This window comes from Chlorocebus sabaeus, chromosome 11 (assembly GCF_047675955.1).
Source record: "Chlorocebus sabaeus isolate Y175 chromosome 11, mChlSab1.0.hap1, whole genome shotgun sequence".
NCBI classification, from domain to species: Eukaryota; Metazoa; Chordata; class Mammalia; order Primates; family Cercopithecidae; genus Chlorocebus; species Chlorocebus sabaeus.
Window position 1 is genome coordinate 51,607,394 of NC_132914.1, and position 17,637 is coordinate 51,625,030.

General features: G+C 51.8%; 1 protein-coding gene across 4 annotated transcripts; it reads left to right on the forward strand.

Annotated features, from left to right (window-relative positions):
* Positions 1-5,419: 5,419 nt before the first annotated feature.
* On the forward strand, positions 5,420-17,000 carry HOXC11 (homeobox C11). Of its 4 annotated transcripts, none has more exons than XM_073020826.1 (4): positions 5,420-5,528; positions 5,610-5,775; positions 6,002-12,944; positions 14,198-16,284. In XM_073020826.1, the coding sequence occupies exons 3-4, from the start codon at positions 12,259-12,261 to the stop codon at positions 14,646-14,648; spliced, it is 1,137 nt and encodes a 378-aa protein (XP_072876927.1). In that variant the 5' UTR covers positions 5,420-5,528; positions 5,610-5,775; positions 6,002-12,258; the 3' UTR covers positions 14,649-16,284. The 4 variants fall into 4 exon arrangements, with proteins under 4 accessions (XP_072876927.1, XP_072876929.1, XP_037852926.2 ...); XM_073020828.1 differs by having other exon boundaries at positions 5,421-5,528; positions 5,604-5,775; positions 6,002-12,940; positions 14,198-17,000; XM_037996998.2 differs by having other exon boundaries at positions 5,421-5,528; positions 5,604-5,775.
* Positions 17,001-17,637: the final 637 nt, after the last annotated feature.

Below are 17,637 nucleotides of genomic sequence, written 5' to 3' on the forward strand. Positions count from 1 at the left end.
CTCTGGAGCCGCCAGTCCTCCCTGCACTGCACCTGGAGGCGCGGAAGGTTCCGGTCTAATTCAAGCTGGAGGTGGAAGGCAGGCCCCGATTCCACAGCGCGCCTATGCCCAGCCTTTGATCCGAACCGCCGCCCTTCTGCGTATGCCTCGGTCGAGAAGGCGCTGCCGGTTTTCCGCGGAGAGGCCGTGGCCCGCGCCAGCTGCTGCTGGTCTCCCCAGCTTCGCCCTCTGCTCCGCGATGCAGCCTTGCGCGGTGCTCGCCGTTGCCACTCTAGCCGAGGCCCCGAAACAAAGACGCGCTGGCCACTGGTGGACTACGCGGGCGCCTGGGCCACTCCCTGACTCGCGCCTGGTGTGCTCAGCATCCCGGCCCTGTGGAGAAGGCTGTGAGACCTTGGTCCAATTCCCCGACCGTCGTGGTCCCGGCTGCGGTCCTCTCCAGGGTCCAGGGAGAGGAAACCCGGCGCGCCCACAGCCCCAGGGGACCCGAGCAGCTCCCGCGCCCGACAGCGCCGGCAGCTCTGGTCTCCTCTGGAGGGCTGCTGTGCCCCCGCGAAGGACGAGATGACCCCTGCTGGCCAGAGCTGTGGAGACTGCCTTGCTGAGACCCGGACCTGTCCAGTCGCTCGTCCCTGAGCACCCTAGGCCAGGGGGGACGCCCTGTGAGTGTGAGAGACCTCCAAGAGCGGCCGGAGTCTGAGGCGCTGGCCGGGCTGCGGGAACTAGACCTTTATCCTAAGCGCCTTCCTTCTGCCGGGTCTCGGTGTCCCCACAGCGGCTGCCCGCCCTCCTACCCGGCTTCTCATCGCTACAGGCTCTGCCCTGGAGGCTCCTAAGACCCGGGCCGCCCTCTGGAGCCTGGCATAGGAGCCAAGAAACTGGCCTCGACAAGACCAAATATAGCTGGACCTTTAGCCAGTCTAAACCAGCCCGTTGCCGGCAGGTGATTTCTCCTCTTCCAGCCAGAGCCGCTTAGGAGGCAAGTCTTCACTTTGTCAGTTTACCTGGCCCAGAGTGGAGAACTTCCTTCAAAGACAGGTCTGTGAGGATTGAACCCACCAACAGCCCTTGTTTGGGAAGCTCTCTGCAAAAGGTGCATCGTCCACATGCAGAGCATGGAAAAGATGTTCCATAAACACACACCTGGTCATAGTGCTGCCAATAAATTGAAACAGAGTCTAAAATGCACAGATATCTCTATTATGGGTACATTGTTGGCATAGAAAAATAAAATATACACACAGAGGCACTTTTATCTACTGTATGTGAAAGTAACCTACTGGGGAAAGATTACATACAGCATGTATATTCACCACATGTAAAACTTTATTTACACATATAACCACCACACACACACATCCTACACAAGGAATGTGCAGTCCTGAGTCTATTAGGTACATGTGAGTATATACTCCATAAGGCATATAAAACCAGTGCATAGAAAATGCATCCAGATATTAATATATCTACGTTTTAAAACTTCATGGAAAATACATTATTATATATACACAAAGTGCATACCTACCCAATGTATGGAAAATATATTCTGTGAGTTGTGTTTATATACATACTGTGTGTGGACTAAATACATTGAAATTGCATTCTTCTGGGTTCATGAACTGTTCATAAGACACAATTCTCTAGCAATCTTAATAGCAGGAGGAAGTTCAGGCTTTGGGAATGGTAATCTCCATCTGCTGAGTCTTTTTTCTGTTCTTCTGTACTTCTATTATTTCTGTCTTTTAAATACCCCTTCCATGTCTACATGCATTACTTATTTAAGTGTTCCCTTATGTCTATTTATCTGTTGCAACTTTTGTCCCAAGCTGGGGTCTATATTTAGAGTGCAAAGTCCCGTTTGCAGCAGGGTCCCACTGCATAATCACTCCTGTATGGAATAAGCATTATATAATTAGGCTACCCACGTGTCTCAAGATGCATTCTTCTAGACCTAATATAAGCATATTATAGAGTTGCTCTGTGCTGCCAGTTAGAAAAGGGGTGCCACTGTGGCTTGGAGAGGCGTGTAATAGGCAGGTGGATTCCTGGGTGGGTGCTGAGCCTTCAAGAGCTTCCGAAGGCTATAAGGCTGGTTTCACTTTTAAAAATTTGTTTTTGAATCTTTAGGAGGCAGCATGAAGCAAAGGCTGGACCTCTGCTACTATGTTCCTCTCAAATCCCGGAGCAGCTCAAGTCCCCTGCATCCAGCTGGGACAGAAAGGCTTCCGGCCTACACAACCCCTTCGCTTCCTTGTAATTATTAAACTGGGCTGGGTCTACACAAGTAGCATGGAAAGGCTTTGCTATAACCCAAGGATTTTTCCAACAAAACACACTCCCAACCCCTTTGGGGAAGCATTTTCTGGCACTGAACGAACTCTGTTTGGGCCTCCTAAAGTTAGTCCCATTTGGGTTTTTCCTTAGCAACTAAATATCCAGAACCCTCTGACACATGCCTATGGAAAAATTCTTTGACAGTGCACTCACGCCCAGCAGAGATATTGTTTATGAGTCCATGGATTCCGTGTAGACGCCGCCATATTTTACAGTCCAAAGGAATCAATTAATTAGCGCCTCCCAGTCCCCCCGCCGGCCGCTGCTCGGCTGAGCGGGCGCGGTTGAGATAGATGTGCGTGGCCAGCTCGCTGGTCTTGTTAACAAGCCTTGTCATAAAGATGGAGATGATAAGAAGAGCAAGGAAGCCCGGGTGGCCGTGAGGGGGGAGTTGGTGGGCCCATCCCGGCACCGTGTGGGGCAGCGGCTGACCGGAGCCGGGTGCTGCCCGGGCACCCGCTCAGGTTTTTCCAGCGTTCTCTCCTTCTGGGCGTTCATGTGGCGAGCTAGGACCCGGATAATTCTCTCTGTACTCCTGTTCCCCAGATTTTCCCTTTTCGTCATGGAACACCAAATCAGATTTTAAAAAAATAAAAATACATAAACCTCTGTCTGTGAGTGCCTGTCTTGCCCTCTGCCACGTTTGTTCCGGGAACTGCCGCCTTGCTCCCTTGCCTGTATTTCTCTGCGTGGTTCGCTTTCACCTTCGTCTGGTGCTCTCTTCCCTCCTCTGGCTCTCTCTCTAGCTTCGTGGTTGCTTTTTCTACCAGGTCGGTGCTGGCTCAGGCCCCAATGAGCTTGTAAAAAAAAAAAAAAAAAAATACAAATACCCCCTGGTTATCTCTTGCCAGAGTGAACACCCCCAGATAAGCGAGACCCAATGAAAATAAAATTAAAAAAAAAAAAAAAAAAAAAAAAAAAAAACACCTTGGGTGTAATTGCTGGTTTGGGTTGCAGCACTTAATTCTGTTTATTCTCGCCAATGTGCATACTTAACGGAGAGATATTGATATTAAAGGGCAGGGGGGAATTAATTTTACTTTTATAGTCATCCATTAAGAGCAGAAGATGATCTGAGTCTCCTTTAAAGGGACTCAAAAAAGGGGGAAGGGAAAGAGAAAGAAAAGGAGGGGGAAGGGAGAAATATGACTGAAGGCGAACAAAGATCTTTGCCTGAAGAAACAATGTAACACTAGACAGAACTATAAAGTCTGGGAATGTAAGAACGCAGGACTCTCTCAGCTTCCCCCATTTGGAATTCTGTCCCCTGCACTTCCTGCTGAAATTCTGACCCTGACTACACAGTGGTATTCCAGGAAGAATTCATGCAATTATTCGGATAATTGTAGGGGGAGAGAGAGAAAGCATTTCTCTTTTATTGTCTGACCCTCTCTGATGTCTGTGCAGAGGAGGAGGGGCCAGGGGTGTATGGGATGTAGAGGAAAAGGAGATGGTAGGGTCTCCCAATATCACACTAAGCCCCACAAAATGGCTACTCCTAAATCAAGGAGACCCTAGGCAGGAGCTTATAGATTTTGGAACATACTCAAGAACGCACAAGAGATCGAGTTTGAATGCCCCTGATCTGGTTTCATTTTCCAGGATATTTGCTTGGCTTTACTTTGTCAGCATAGACATGCCTCCTGTAGTATTGTAATCGTTACAAGTAAGGGGATAATAGATAATTATAGGGGTGTCAATAATATTATTTTATAGCCACACAAGATATGATTAGAGTTAATGTTGGAGGCTCTGCTGGACCCTGGGAGGCAGCAAGAGACAAGATGGAGAGAGGCCCTTATAGTCTTTCACTATCTTATTTTTACATATGCGTTAATCTGTATAAATCCCTAGTTCTCTACATCTCCTCCTCAGATGTCTTAAGGGAAAACTCTAAGATTTCAGGGGCTGAAAGCCAGAGAAGGGTGAATCACAATTGGGTACTTGAAGTCTGCTCCCTTCCCCATAGTTTCAGGAGCTGTGGGATTTGCTTTCCCCATGCCCCCACAGCCTGAGGCTTTGCTCTCAGTCCCAGGCCACTAGGATCACAGAGACTTTGCAGGTGGGGCCAATGTGAGGAAGACAGGGTCTTATCCAAACCAATTTCATTATGATCCCCAAGTGGGCACTGGTCCCAAAGTGAAGCCTCTTTTGATCCTAAATTGGCCTTCCCCCTTACCCCCAGGAACACCTGGGTGGGGCAAAAGGCAGGCTGGGGCTGTGAAGGTCAGTTCAGAGTAGGGATGCAGGAAGGACTGAAAATATTTTTGTTGTTGTTGTTTCCGGGATTTGAGACCAGAAGGGACCAGAAGGCTGGGGGAGAGAGAAAGAGATCAAGGAAGTGCCTGAGAACAAGGCAAGAAAGAACTCAGGGAAGCTATGAAACCAGCCGGCAAGGGTAAAAGAAATGAGTGAAAGAAAGGGGGCAGGAAGAACAGGAGGAGAAAAAGAAGAAAGGAAGGAAACGAAAAGGAAAAGACAGAAAAAAGACGAAGAAAAAGACAGAAGGAGGGAAATGAAAATAAGAAAGACGAGAGGAAAAGATTGAAAGATAAAAAGAGACGGGAGGGAGGCAGAAGCAAGGGTCGGCGATTGCTTTCCCTCGCCCGGCTGCCTGCAGCAGTCTGGGTGGGCGGGGGCGCCATGACAAAGTGAAGGTCAAGTTAGCATCGTACCTTATAAGGAAGGCGCCGGTCCTCCATTTCAGCCTTTTCTTTGCCAGGACGCGGCTGTGGCATTTCTGGTCTTGTAAACATCGGACTCTTTGGGGCCTTAAAAAAAATAAAGACGCCCCTCCTTCCTTTACTGGGGGTGAGCCGGCCGGGGAAAGCGGCGGACAGGAAAATCAACTAATGAAGACTTTGGGAAACTTTTCTCTCTTTTTCTCTCTTTGGCTCCGCTCCTCGCCAGCTGGGAACCCTTCCCTCCCTCCTTCCTCCTCCTCCCCTCCCCCGCCTCTCTTTTTCTCTGTATCTCCCGGTCTTCTGTATCTCTCGCCGCTGTCTGTAACTCTGGGCTCCCTCTCTCCACTCCCTACTCCCCTACTGCAGGCTTCTAAATCCGTTCCATTCCACTGCGAAGCGGAGCAGGACCTAAGAAATGGAGAGAAAATTAAACGTCATAAAGAAAAGTTCATTTACATCTTAAATGTCTGAATGTTACGGTTTCCTTCAGAAAACAAGGCGGTACACTCGGTAAGGAGGAGAAGTGAGGCAGCAGGGGTGGGGAGGGCTGGTGCCGTAGGAGACTTTGTTTTATTTATTCCTCAGATCCAGAGGCGGAAAGAAAGGGAGAGAAGCAGGAAAATGCGACAGAAGCGTTTTACCCGGGCAGCTAGCAAAGAAAGAGGCTGTAGTCGGTGGAACTGGAAGCAAAGCGCGTAAGGACCCGGTGCGGGGGCAGCGATCCCCGAGCGCTGAGCGGGCTGCGAGGAGGCCTGGGGTGAGGAGAAACAAATATATTGGATATTTGTTGGTCTAGGGGAGGGGTGACGCAAGAATGGAGGGAGACAGGGAGACCGGGAGCGTAAGGCGGCGCCGCAGCCGGCCGGCGAGACCGAAAGAGCCCCGGATCCGCCGCAGCAGCCTTTGGTGGTGGGCAGTGGGCTTAGCTAGAAGGCTCAGGGAGGAAGGATCCTGAACTGAGATTCTTGATCCTTTTCCTCCAGGGTAGCGCTGGGGATGAACAGAGAGAAAGAAGGAAAGAAAATTAATTGGTGTGGGGATATCTGCGGAGGACTTACCTTTTTCCTGGACCTCACAGCTCGTTTTCGCCTCCTCTGGGCTCATTTTAAGGTCTAATCATTGCTTTTTAAATTGAAATTCTAATGGCAAAGGAAGGGAAAGATGCACAGAAAACAATGATGGGGAATTCTGGGTCAATCTGATGCTCCAAAAGCCTCTAATTGTTGTCACCTCCACCCTCCTCAACTGGAAAAATGGCCTCTGGGATCTGCCCCCACCCCCCCCCCCACTTTACCTTTCTGATTGAGAGCACCTCCCGGGTATTAGGAACCTGAGGATCTAAGTCCCGGGTGGGAGACGCCAAGAGCAGGGGTATTGGTTGGTGGAGCTCCAAGGCCTCAGTGCCTGGTGCTCTCTTACCCTGTGTTCTCATCATAAAAAACAAAGGGGGAGGATTTGATTATTTCTGGTGATGTTAAATGATCCTGGCTTTCAAAGCAACTCTGACCCCAAGATCTAAGGTGATAAGTGTCTCTGCCACAGACGTTTAATCTGGGCAAAGTGTCACTTACGTTACAAAATGCCTGGGCTCAAGGGGCTGGAGGGGTAGCCAGGAAGACCCAGGGAGGGAACAGCAGGCTCTCTTTGGCCGTATCTAGAGTACCATGGATAGTATTTTAAACAGTTGAAATGGACTGGGGAAGCCCTTTCTTATGTCCCCTCGGTCTGGGAAGGGGAGCCCCAGTTAGTGAGGTGGTTTATGAGCTGGACGCTTCCCCCTAGTGTGGGAAAGATAGAGATAGCCAGACTTCACCCTGCAAAAATGTGCTTCATGTCTGTGACATAAAATTGGCAGGCACTTTGGAGATTTAGGGACTTGCAGAGAGTGGGGCCGTGTCAGACAACCTGGTGAAGGCAGAGGCTAAGGTGCGATTCAGGGTGGGTGGGGGAATCTGAGGGAGTGAGCCTGGGAAGGTATCACCCAAAACCATTTCCTCAGAGAAGCCAAATACACACAATGCAGTCTAATATTGAAAAACACCAGATGATCTGCTTGGAAGGGACATAAACAGGCCAAGCGGATGCAAGTTAATAAAACCCGAAAAAGCCCAGGCAGGAACACTTAAAATGCCCCAGAAACAAAGCATACCATGACAAATTCTCACCCAACACACAAGTACACGCACCGGAATGTTCCCAGACACAGAGAAAAAGAGACTTCCCTACCTTGGGCCTCCACTCGTGAACACTCAGGCGTACCTGCCCAGCTTCAAGAGCATACACAAATGTGTGCACTCTCATAAACTGACCCAAAGAAACCCCTGGGGCCTGGGGGCAGGCACCGGCTGCACAAACACCCCACAGAGCCAGCCCCATGTCTCCTGAGCCTCGCTAATGCATGATCCATACCCGGAGATAAAAGTCTAGACAATAGACGGCTGTTTATGACAACGAGGCTCTCCAAGTTTGGGGCCAGGCGATAAATCTCTGGTGAATCTTCCTGTAACTCAACTTCTGACTGTAGTGAGGAGAAAGCCACTGAGCCCACAGAGAGGAAAGCAACAAAATGGGGGAGACTTGTAAATCCTGAGCAGAAGGCACCTTCCCTGCTGGGGCAAGGAGGCATAGGCCACCACACTCACCCTACACAGCAGTCCTCACTGTGGAAGCTTTCGGATCAAGCTTCAGAGCACAGGCGAGTCAGAGTTCCCCATTGCCTGCCTAGGCTTCCAGGTTCCGGAAATCAGGGCTGAATGTGCAGGCAGAAGGCAGGGCCTGGAGGCTGGAACAGATCCCAAACAAACGATTCTTGCTGGGGGCAAAAGATCTTTTTTTGTTTTTGTTTTTGGTGACTGGAATCTTTTTGCTTTGTGTCACCTGAATTTTTTCACCCCATGCCTTCCCACCTCTCTCTTTTTTTCCTTTTCCTTTTTGGATTGATTAGCTGTTTGTTTCCTTTTGCATTTTCAACCCAGGCATCTGATCGCTAATAAAGAGTCACTGAAGTTGATCTCATAAAAATGCCGTGAGCTCACTTTGATCAGGAAGACTAGGTCCGAGCCTTAAAGTAGGAGCTAAAGCCAGAGAATCAGGGCCCCAGTCAACCCGCCTCAGCTCTGCAGTGAGGCAGGAGATCTGAGATCTGGGTGGCCCAACAGGGCAATCCCGCCCAGAAAAGGTATTTTCTGTGCCACTACAACTGGCTTAGGAAACTAAAGCCCAATAGCAGCGGCTCCATTTCCAGACTGCTTTTAAGACATTTCCTTCATTTTGGAACATTTGGTGAGGGGGCCAGTGAAACCGGCTCGTAAAATAGGGCTTTTTATGGGAAGAAATAGGGTCGGGTTGCTACCCTCCTGGGACAATCTCTCCACAGAGGAAGCTGGGTGGGGCCTGTGGGGGCAAAGGAGTTGTCCTTCTCCCTCCCACTACCTCCTCCATAGGTGCCAGGAACCTCTGAGCAGCATCCACCAGCTTAGGTGGCCTGACTTGGGGACTTAGGCTTGGGGCAATGGCCAAGTCTGAGAAGAGGTAGAAGCCAGGAACTAGCAGTCCCAGGATCTTGCTCCCTGGCTGGGGCTGGGGTGTCCCGGGTGCAAGATAAACCACTGACCTGAAAATCCCAAAGCATACTAAAGGGATTATTGCAGGCAGTGATATTACTGTAAGGGAGAGAAATATAGGCAAGAAGGTGAAAGCCAATTTCTAATGAAGGCTCCTTGCTGGCCCAGCCTGTGAACAAATGAGGTTGTCCATGCGTGGGACTCTCTCCGCTTATCTTTTTATTGACTCCACACAGGCTGAATTTACAATCCAAGCCCATTGGAGCACATGTGGCCCCATTTCTCCTTTCAGCATTTTCCTCCCCAGTTCATGGTCTGTGGGATGGGCTCCTTTCCCTACCACGATCTGCTTTCTAGAACCCAGAGCAGTGGGAGGAGGTAGACAAGCTAACAGGAGGCCCTAACTCTGTGTGCGGGAGTTTGCTCTGGGAACTGCCCAGGTCAGAATTTAGGAGACACTGTCCCCTTCTGAAGTTGCCCCTGTTGTCCGTGTGTGGGAGGGAAGGGTGCTGGAGTCTGCCTTAGCTTTGGTCAGGCCACCGGGATAGCTGCCCAGACCGCAGCCGCCTGCTAGCGGCCAGGCTGGCTGATGGCGCTGACTGAGGACACCAAGAGCCAGTGGGGAGGGCCGGATGGCCCTGCTGCAGAGAATTTCAGGTGAAGGCCAGGACTCAAAGAAGATGGAGGGGCCACAGGCGTCCACCAGATAAGGTACAAATAAGCCACCTGGAGCAGGCTTGACAAGGAAGGGGTTGGGGGCCGGAGATGGGTCCTGCGTGGGGAGGCATTGATGCTCCGGCCAGAATCCACAGGCTGAGAGGGTGCAGCCTGGGACAAGCATCTCAGCTGAAGCTTCCAGGTAGCCTGGACCCAGGGCTGGGCAGGGAGGCTACTCCAGACCATGGGCATTTTTGCCAGTAAATGCCTGGCTGACCTCAGTGGCCAGGGCCTTCTTTCCTTGACCCTAGCAGCAACTGACAGTTGCTAGGGGTTTTTTGATTTGTTGAAAAACTAAGCCATACCAACACTAGAGAACATTTTAAACTTCATGCCTTACTTTTAAGAGGAGGAATATTACTTTCCAGAAGTCTCTGTTGGAAAACCCCAGCGTTTCCTAGACATCAACTCTTTGATATTCTTTCTTGCCTTTCTTTTTTGTTTCAAGGAAATAGGGCCGCCAGCAGCACCTTGTTGCCGCCTGGCTCACTTTTATGGTGGCCCGGGAATAAACTTTGGTGGTCAAATTCAAGTGCTCAGGCCAGCAGCTGTCTCCTCACAGGAAGCAGCCCCTACCCCCACCTCAGCCCTGGCTGTGCTGAATCTGCCTTGGGGGACTGGGCCCCACATCCCCTGGAGGGCCAGGAGGGGGAAGGAAGCAGAGCCTTGGGTGGAAGTGGAGAAAGTGGGAGCTGAGAATTGAGCCCTCATCCACACTTCTGCAAGGATAGGGGTACCTCTCGCTTCCCTCTTGCTGGTTCCTATCACTGTTTGGGGAGCGTATTGCCTTCAATAAACTTGAGTTTAATGAGGTCAGTGTGAACCCCATTAAAAGCCACAGTCCATAGTTCCCCACTATTATAATTAAAAATGCTGGCCCCAGCTCACCCTATAAAAAGGGCTAGAGGAAAAAGGAAACACAACAGAGAAGCCTCACACTTCAGCAAAGCCCCAATCTAGTTATTCTTTCCTTCGGTTTAAGATCTGACCAGAACTAAAGAAGCAGCGCCCAGCATTGAGTGGGTAGGGAGGCACCTGAGACCTATCCCTGAGTATTCCAGAACCGCCCTGAGATTGGGACCCATGATGGAGGCAGACTCCACCCAGGTGTCACTCTAAATGCTGAGCAAGTTTGAGGAGGCAGGAGCGCTGAGGAGGAATGGATTTTAGGGTTTACATATGGAGACAAGTTACAATTTTTTGTGTCCTCCCTATCTGGTTTGGGAGCTGCAGCACTTCATCATGTTTCATCCAGACAAATCCAGTCTAATTTCTTTAAGTGGAAACTAATTTTAACTAAGGGTTTTCGGTGTAAAGAGAGTTTGGGCTATTTTTTGTTTTCCCTGAGTGTGCATTGGGCTGAGCCCTTGGGGGCTTCGGTTCTTCCCCTCCTTCCCAAACAAATCGTGCCCTGGCAGCTCCTCTTTGGACCCAAGGTTGCTTTCAGCTCATGCCGGTTGCTTTTGGCCCCTTGGACCCAGTCCAGAACCTCTCAATAAAGTGATTTTCAGATGCCCAGATGTGTCCTGTGGTGCTCAAAGGGATGGAAGGCAAGGGATTGGGGATGCAGAATCACTGAGCCTACTGCTTGGGCTACAGCTACCCAGGAGGCTGACAGACTTGGAGGAGGGCAGGGCAGGACTGAGAAATAGGAAGGAGGCACTAAGATCTGGTCACAGCCCCAGGGACAGAGGCTGGGGGCTTTGACTAGGGAGTGGCCCCTGGGTCTCCCCTGATGCTACAGCATCCACCGCTCTTTTCTGCTGTCTGGCTAGTTTCTTCTAGAGACCCATACCTGGCCCCATTCCCACCTTATAGTCCCCAAAATAATCCAAGGATAAGAACCCCAAACCTAGTCCCCCCACTATATTCTATCTGGACCCCTACACTAGGCTTCTTTTCAGCCCACTAGCTGAGGCTGAGCCACTAAGCCAAAGGGCCCTGACATAGAAGATACATGGCTCTCATTCTAATCCTTTTCTTTGGGGTTTGGGATTTGAAAATCCACAGTGGATGTAGCTTTCTTCACATTGATTGACAATAAAGGCAGGCATGAAATATTCACCCAGGGCCACTCTCTCATACTAAATATTTAACACAACATTAGAGAAGGTTTTTCCCAGACTTCGCCAGGCACCGGCTGGGCGGCTGGCGCACTGCTCACCACTCGTTTATGACTAATCTGACTCCCTAGCCAGCGGCAGCACAGCAAGCCAGACAAAGTTGGGACACTGGCTTGCAGCTGGGCTGCCTCACCTTTGGGAAACTTCAGATACTCTTCCGGGAGTCTCTCTAAGGACTCCGAAAAGGTAGTCTTGACACCCAGCTCTGGCCAGGAAAACAGTGGACTTCTTCAAACTCTTGTGAGCAGGCGGTGACTCTGCGGGTTGGAAGGGTAAGAGTCCCTGAGATTTAAGGGAAAGGATTCACTTCTCTGGGGAAATCAGGCAGTGGGGAAAGAAGTCCTCACTCCCACCCTTCTGGTGCTGATCACAGAAAGGAGGCAAGACCCCCATACGTGAGAGACCTCCTCCTTCCCCCAATCCTGGGGGAGAAAAAGAGCAGCAGCTAGAAAAAAATACAATTACCCCCTCCCAGCCACCACCCTCGCCCGTCCCACCGCCCACCCCACCCCAACCCTCTCTCTCCTTTGCTCGTGCTGTGATATGGAGAGAAGGGGAGTGACGAGAGAAAAACGAATACAAATCTGCAATTGATTTTCATAATGTTTCTGCGGTGTTTGCAAACCAATCGCCTGAACGTCCCCGATCTTACCTAAGAGAGAACCCCTCCTACGTCTGCGAAGTGCTCCGAACTGATATATGACAATATCTACTTTGGATCACGTGCTCAGGGAGAGAGACTAAGACGGATAACGCGTCATCTCGCCTTCCCAAATTTTCCCCCCTCGCTAGACCGGGTCCAAAACCTCCATCCGGAGCCGGCAGGAGAGGAGAACGATGTTTAACTCGGTCAACCTGGGCAACTTCTGCTCGCCGTCGCGCAAGGAGAGGGGCGCAGATTTCGGCGAGCGAGGGAGCTGCGCCTCCAACCTCTATCTGCCCAGTTGCACTTACTACATGCCCGAGTTCTCCACGGTCTCCTCCTTCCTGCCCCAGGCCCCCTCTCGTCAGATCTCCTATCCCTACTCGGCCCAAGTGCCCCCGGTCCGGGAGGTCTCCTACGGCCTGGAGCCAACCGGCAAGTGGCACCATCGGAACAGCTACTCCTCCTGCTATGCGGCTGCCGACGAGCTTATGCACCGGGAGTGCCTGCCTCCTTCCACCGTCACCGAGATCCTCATGAAAAACGAAGGCTCCTACGGCGGCCACCACCACCCCAGCGCCCCGCACGCAGCCCCCGCCGGCTTCTACTCCTCAGTCAACAAGAACAGCGTCCTGCCTCAAGCCTTCGACCGTTTCTTCGACAACGCCTACTGCGGTGGCGGCGACGCTCCCGCCGAGCCCCCCTGCTCCGGCAAGGGCGAGGCCAAGGGGGAGCCCGAGGCGCCCCCGGCCTCGGGACTGGGGTCCCGGGCTGAGGCGGGTACCGAGGCGGAGGCTGAGGAGGAGAACACAAATCCCAGCTCGTCCGGTTCAGCCCACTCCGCGGCCAAGGAGCCGGCCAAAGGAGCCGCCCCCAGTAGGTAGCAGCGGCCGGGGAACGGGCGGGCAGCGAGGGAGGGAGCGAGAGAGGGAGGGCGGGAGAAGGGGGGAGGCAAGGGGAGCGGGGACGGCCTCGTGTTTTGGGTCAGTCCGATTTTATGTGGAGTTTTATAAGCATTCAAAGGATTTTATTATAACCTACAAAGCCCTCTCTCCCAACGACTCGACTTTTTACGATGGAGAAGGGGTGGGGAGGGAGGGAAAAGGGCTCTTTGGAAAAGCCGGGTGAACCCCCCTCCCCCGTTATCTCCCTCGGTCTGTGAAATTTTTAAAAGCGCCACCATTGCGGGCGATATTAACTTTGATCGTGAACTTAGAAGAGCATTTAAGGAAGGATGGGGAGCCAGGCTGCCGAGGAGTGGGAAGGAGGGGAGGGGTGGAGGGGGAGAAAGGGGAGGGCGAGGGAAAGACAGGGAGAGATCCAGAGAGGGGGAGAGGTGGGGGAGAGGAGCAATGGAGCAGAACCTGAGACCGGAGAGGCAAGCCAGGGCCGCTATGATCCTTTTTAAAACTAGTTTTGAAAATGTTCAAACTATGTGTTCGCGGGTCCTCCAGCAGAAACCCAAGCAACTCTGGGGTCAGCGGCGACAGGGGAATGGGGCGAGGCGGCGCAGGACTCCACTGCGCTCCAGGCGGGGGTCTGGGCATTTCTCCTGGGTCCGCGGCCTCGGAGCTGGCCTAGAACTGCGGTGTGGAAGGCGCGGCCCCGCGGGCGTCCCGGGGCGCCAGGGCCCCGGAAGCGGCTCTCTGGTGTCCCGGTGCCTGCTGGCCGGCTTCCTCCCCGCCTCCCCACTGCTCTTGCCAGATCTCACTGCTTCGCGCCTGTTCTCAGCTTTCCCCCCAGATTTCTAGGGGGGGGGGCTGGGCTTTCCGAACCACAGGGAGGGCGGCGCAGGAAGGGCCCGAGGGCCGAGGGGGAGCAGACAGGGGGCCCGAGGGCACGCACGTGTCCCCAGAGGGCTTTCCTTGTGTCCCAAACCCTGTCAGCCGTGGCTCTCGCCTGAGGACTGGGGACGAGATCGCGCAGTGGCTGGGGGTCGGGACCCGCTAGACCTGGCAGGGGGTCGAGGCTTGCCCGGGCGCTGCAGCTGCAAGACAGCCAGCCGCCTGGCGGGAGGGCTGCCTGCGGTGGGCTAGGAGAAGGGCCTCTGAGCGCTCAGCGGGCTGGGGTCGCCAGGGTCTCACGTGTCTCTCTCCCCCCTCTCCTCGCACTTGCCCCCTCCCCTCCCTCCAGACGCCCCCCGCACCCGCAAGAAGCGCTGCCCTTATTCGAAATTCCAGATCCGGGAACTGGAGCGAGAGTTTTTCTTCAACGTATATATCAACAAAGAGAAGCGGCTGCAGCTGTCCCGGATGCTGAACCTGACGGACCGACAAGTGAAAATTTGGTTTCAGAACAGAAGGATGAAAGAAAAAAAACTGAGCAGAGACCGGCTGCAGTATTTCTCGGGAAATCCGCTGCTGTAACCTGCAGACCGGGCCCTTTTGGGGGCGGGGGGAGGGGAAATTTATTTTATTTTATTTTTATTTTTTATTTTCTAACTCGTCTTCTTTCCGCGGGTGGAAAACTGGACTGTGGCCAGGGGTGGCCCCCACCGCTGTGGCCCGCACTCCATTCCGGAACCTCCTGGACCCTCGATCTGACTCTTGCTGTGGGACGGGGACCGGGCCTGAAAAGGGGGTGAAGGGAAGTGTCTGATGCACGGCGAGTGAACACGGTTGGCGCCGAGGCCAAGACTTTTATTTAAAAGAAAACACACCTCGGCGACAACGTCTTGCTGCTGCTCGGATTGGGTGGGGGAGGGGCGACAGTAGTGAGCGCCTGAGCCGAACAATCCACGAACTAAAAGCCTTCCCTTGCCCAAGTGAAAAGATCCGCTAAGACAGCATGTCTGCCAGCGGAAACTTCTCGGGCTCCCCCTCTACCCCGCCCCACCTAGCCCCACTACTTTAGGGGGCAGCTAAATGTGATCCTGCTTTGCTGTGAAATTTCTGTACCGTCGACCTGGTGTTAGGTGTGCAAAGTCCGTGTCCTACCTCCGTCTTCGCCAAGGCCCCGCCCGAGCCTAGTTGTTCTCCCCGTGAATGTGTAGAACCTTCCTTTGAAATTTCTTAATCGGTGCATTGAGGTTTCCAAACCTTTTTCCAAGCAGTGCCCCCACTTCATGGATTTATCTATAGTCTATGCAGTCGTTACCTCTTTTTTTTTTTTTTTTTTTTTAAGAAAAAAGAACATTGGGGTGGTGGAGGCAGTAGGGAGATGGGATTGGGCGCCTCCCGCTTGCTGGGGCCTGGATTTTTGTAAATAAATTTCTTTCCACCTGGAGGGGAAGGGGGGACGCCCCCAATGAGATTCAAATCACCCATCTCTCCTCCTATGCGTAAGTGCGTGTGTACATGGGCACTCCCCACCCTGCTCCCTTCCCAGAGGGATTGCTGTGAAAAATTTTTTGGTGGCAAATAAAGATAAATTTCATTCTGTTCAATATTATGATTTTATTTGACCCTTTTATTAACCTCTCTCCTCTTAAAATCCTCCATGCTCCCATGGCGGCGGCGGAGGAGGAGGAGGCAGGAGGGCAAAGCCCAGCCGGTGAGGACAGGCAAGCAGAGGTGAGATAGGCCGGTGCTGGCCGGCCTGGAGCTGCTCTCCGCTGGCAGGGCCAAGAGTATGGCCGTAGTTTCCTCACATTCTCAAGCTGAGGACATTCCATAGCTACTCTGAAGCTCTCCTTTCTCACGTGCAGCTCGAGCTGTGTCCAAACGCCCAGCAACGGCTTTCTGTTTAAGTACACGTTTGTTGTGGAGTTAATTGTAACCATCATCGAATTTAAATTTATAGGAATTTTTTTGGCTCCACCGCCCTTCTGCCAGATGTCTCCGTCTGTCGCAGTTAAATGTGTAGTGTGAAGGGTAGAGCTTTTCTCTCTCTCTCTCTCTCTCTCTCTCTCTCTCTCTATGAGAAGTCTGTATTGGAATTTTTACACACTGTTTTTAAGGAAGGAGGGGACAGAAGGAGAAACCAGCCCCTCCCTCTCCTCTCCACAGCTCCTGGGGGTGGGAAGGTGGGGACTGGCTGCTTTCCCTCTGGCACAAATGGCCAGGCTCTTCCAGACACAACAAGACGCCTGTACTGGGGCCACCCTGAGGTTTACACATTGGGTGTCCCACAGTAGAAAGCCCCAGAGATTTGTTTTGTAGGAGTTGGCACTGGGGATGGAGATGACCTGTGGGGACAGTCACTATACCCATCTATATTTGTTGCAGGTTTCTTCTGTATAAAGATAATCATGGCCCTTGCAGTGCTTTCAGTGAGGGCACTTCGTTGGTCTCTGTTTCAAATTCATTATTTGGGAGCAGAGGTTCGGGACCACTTATCTCATCTTTCCCCTCTCTTTCTGTCTTTGTATAATTCAAAGAAAATGTTTTTGTCAATACAATTCTGTTGGATGAAAGGAAAAAGCATCATGACTATCAAATCTAGGTTCTGTCATTTTTGATGGTAAGAATCCCTGCAGTTTAGGTATCTAAATTTCAAATTTGTAAACGTGGGTCAGGTTGTGAGACAGGATTTGCAAACTAGGGTGTATATGCAGCCCACAATTCCCTCATGTGCCCACACACAAACGTTTTATTTAACTCGGTGTGCCTATGGGTGCACATAAGAAGGAATATTATTTGTATGCTTTTGTCTGTTGTATGGAGTAAACCTGACCACATGCACATCTAGAGCTTGTGTCTCTGTGGTGTGTAACCACTGGCAGTGTTCATTGAGTGCGGGCAGGAATGCAACTGAGGGGCCTCTGTACGTTTGTGTGTGTGTGTATGTGTGACACTTCTCCAGGTATGATGTTTATCCACTAGCCACATTAGGAAATATTAGCCTGCTGGTCATGTTTCCTGTAAAATTAGGCTAGAGGAAACTCTATAAGATGAACCTATTTATAAAGCAAAATATTAGCCTCCAAATGCCTGATTTTGGAGAAAAATATTTAAAACCCACAGGTACCACTTTCTCTGCAATGTGCAGCCCAGAAATGTCCTCTGCTCCAAAAGAGAGTTCTGCTGGATGAGAGGAGAAGGTCACCATGAAAGAAAAACAAAGGCTTCTGCGACCCAAGCCAGGAATCTGCCAGTCCTTGGTGACCCTCTGAAAAGGAGGAAAAAGGGTTTTCTGGCCCCCAAACAAACCCACCTTCGGTCTCCCAAGGTGTCCAACCCCCCTTGCAGGTCAGGGGCACTCTGGGCTCAACCTCTTGGGGTAATCCTCTCCAGCCGCAGCACTGCCCAGGAACAAAAGATCCTCGTCTAGACACTGCCATAAAGCACCCCCACCCCATGTCTCTAAACCCAGTTTCATTTCGACCTTAACGACTCAGTCTGGCCTGTATTAGAAACCGCTTCCGCCCTAAATAGTAAACAAACCTGTAGTGGAGGGTCTTGGTTCTTCCAACACACCCCAGACCCCCACCTCCTCAGCCCCTTGCCCCACATTTTTCCTCTTTTCTCCAGCCTTTCTCAGCTCCCAGCTCCCCAGCCCCTTTCCTCCCCACCGCCCCCCCACAGTAAATAAACCTGAGGCCGAGTTCAAAGTTTCCCGGAGCTAAGGAGGAATGCTGGTTGTAAAAATCCAAGTTTATAGCGCACGTGGGAGTTTACAAGGGTATTAAGTGG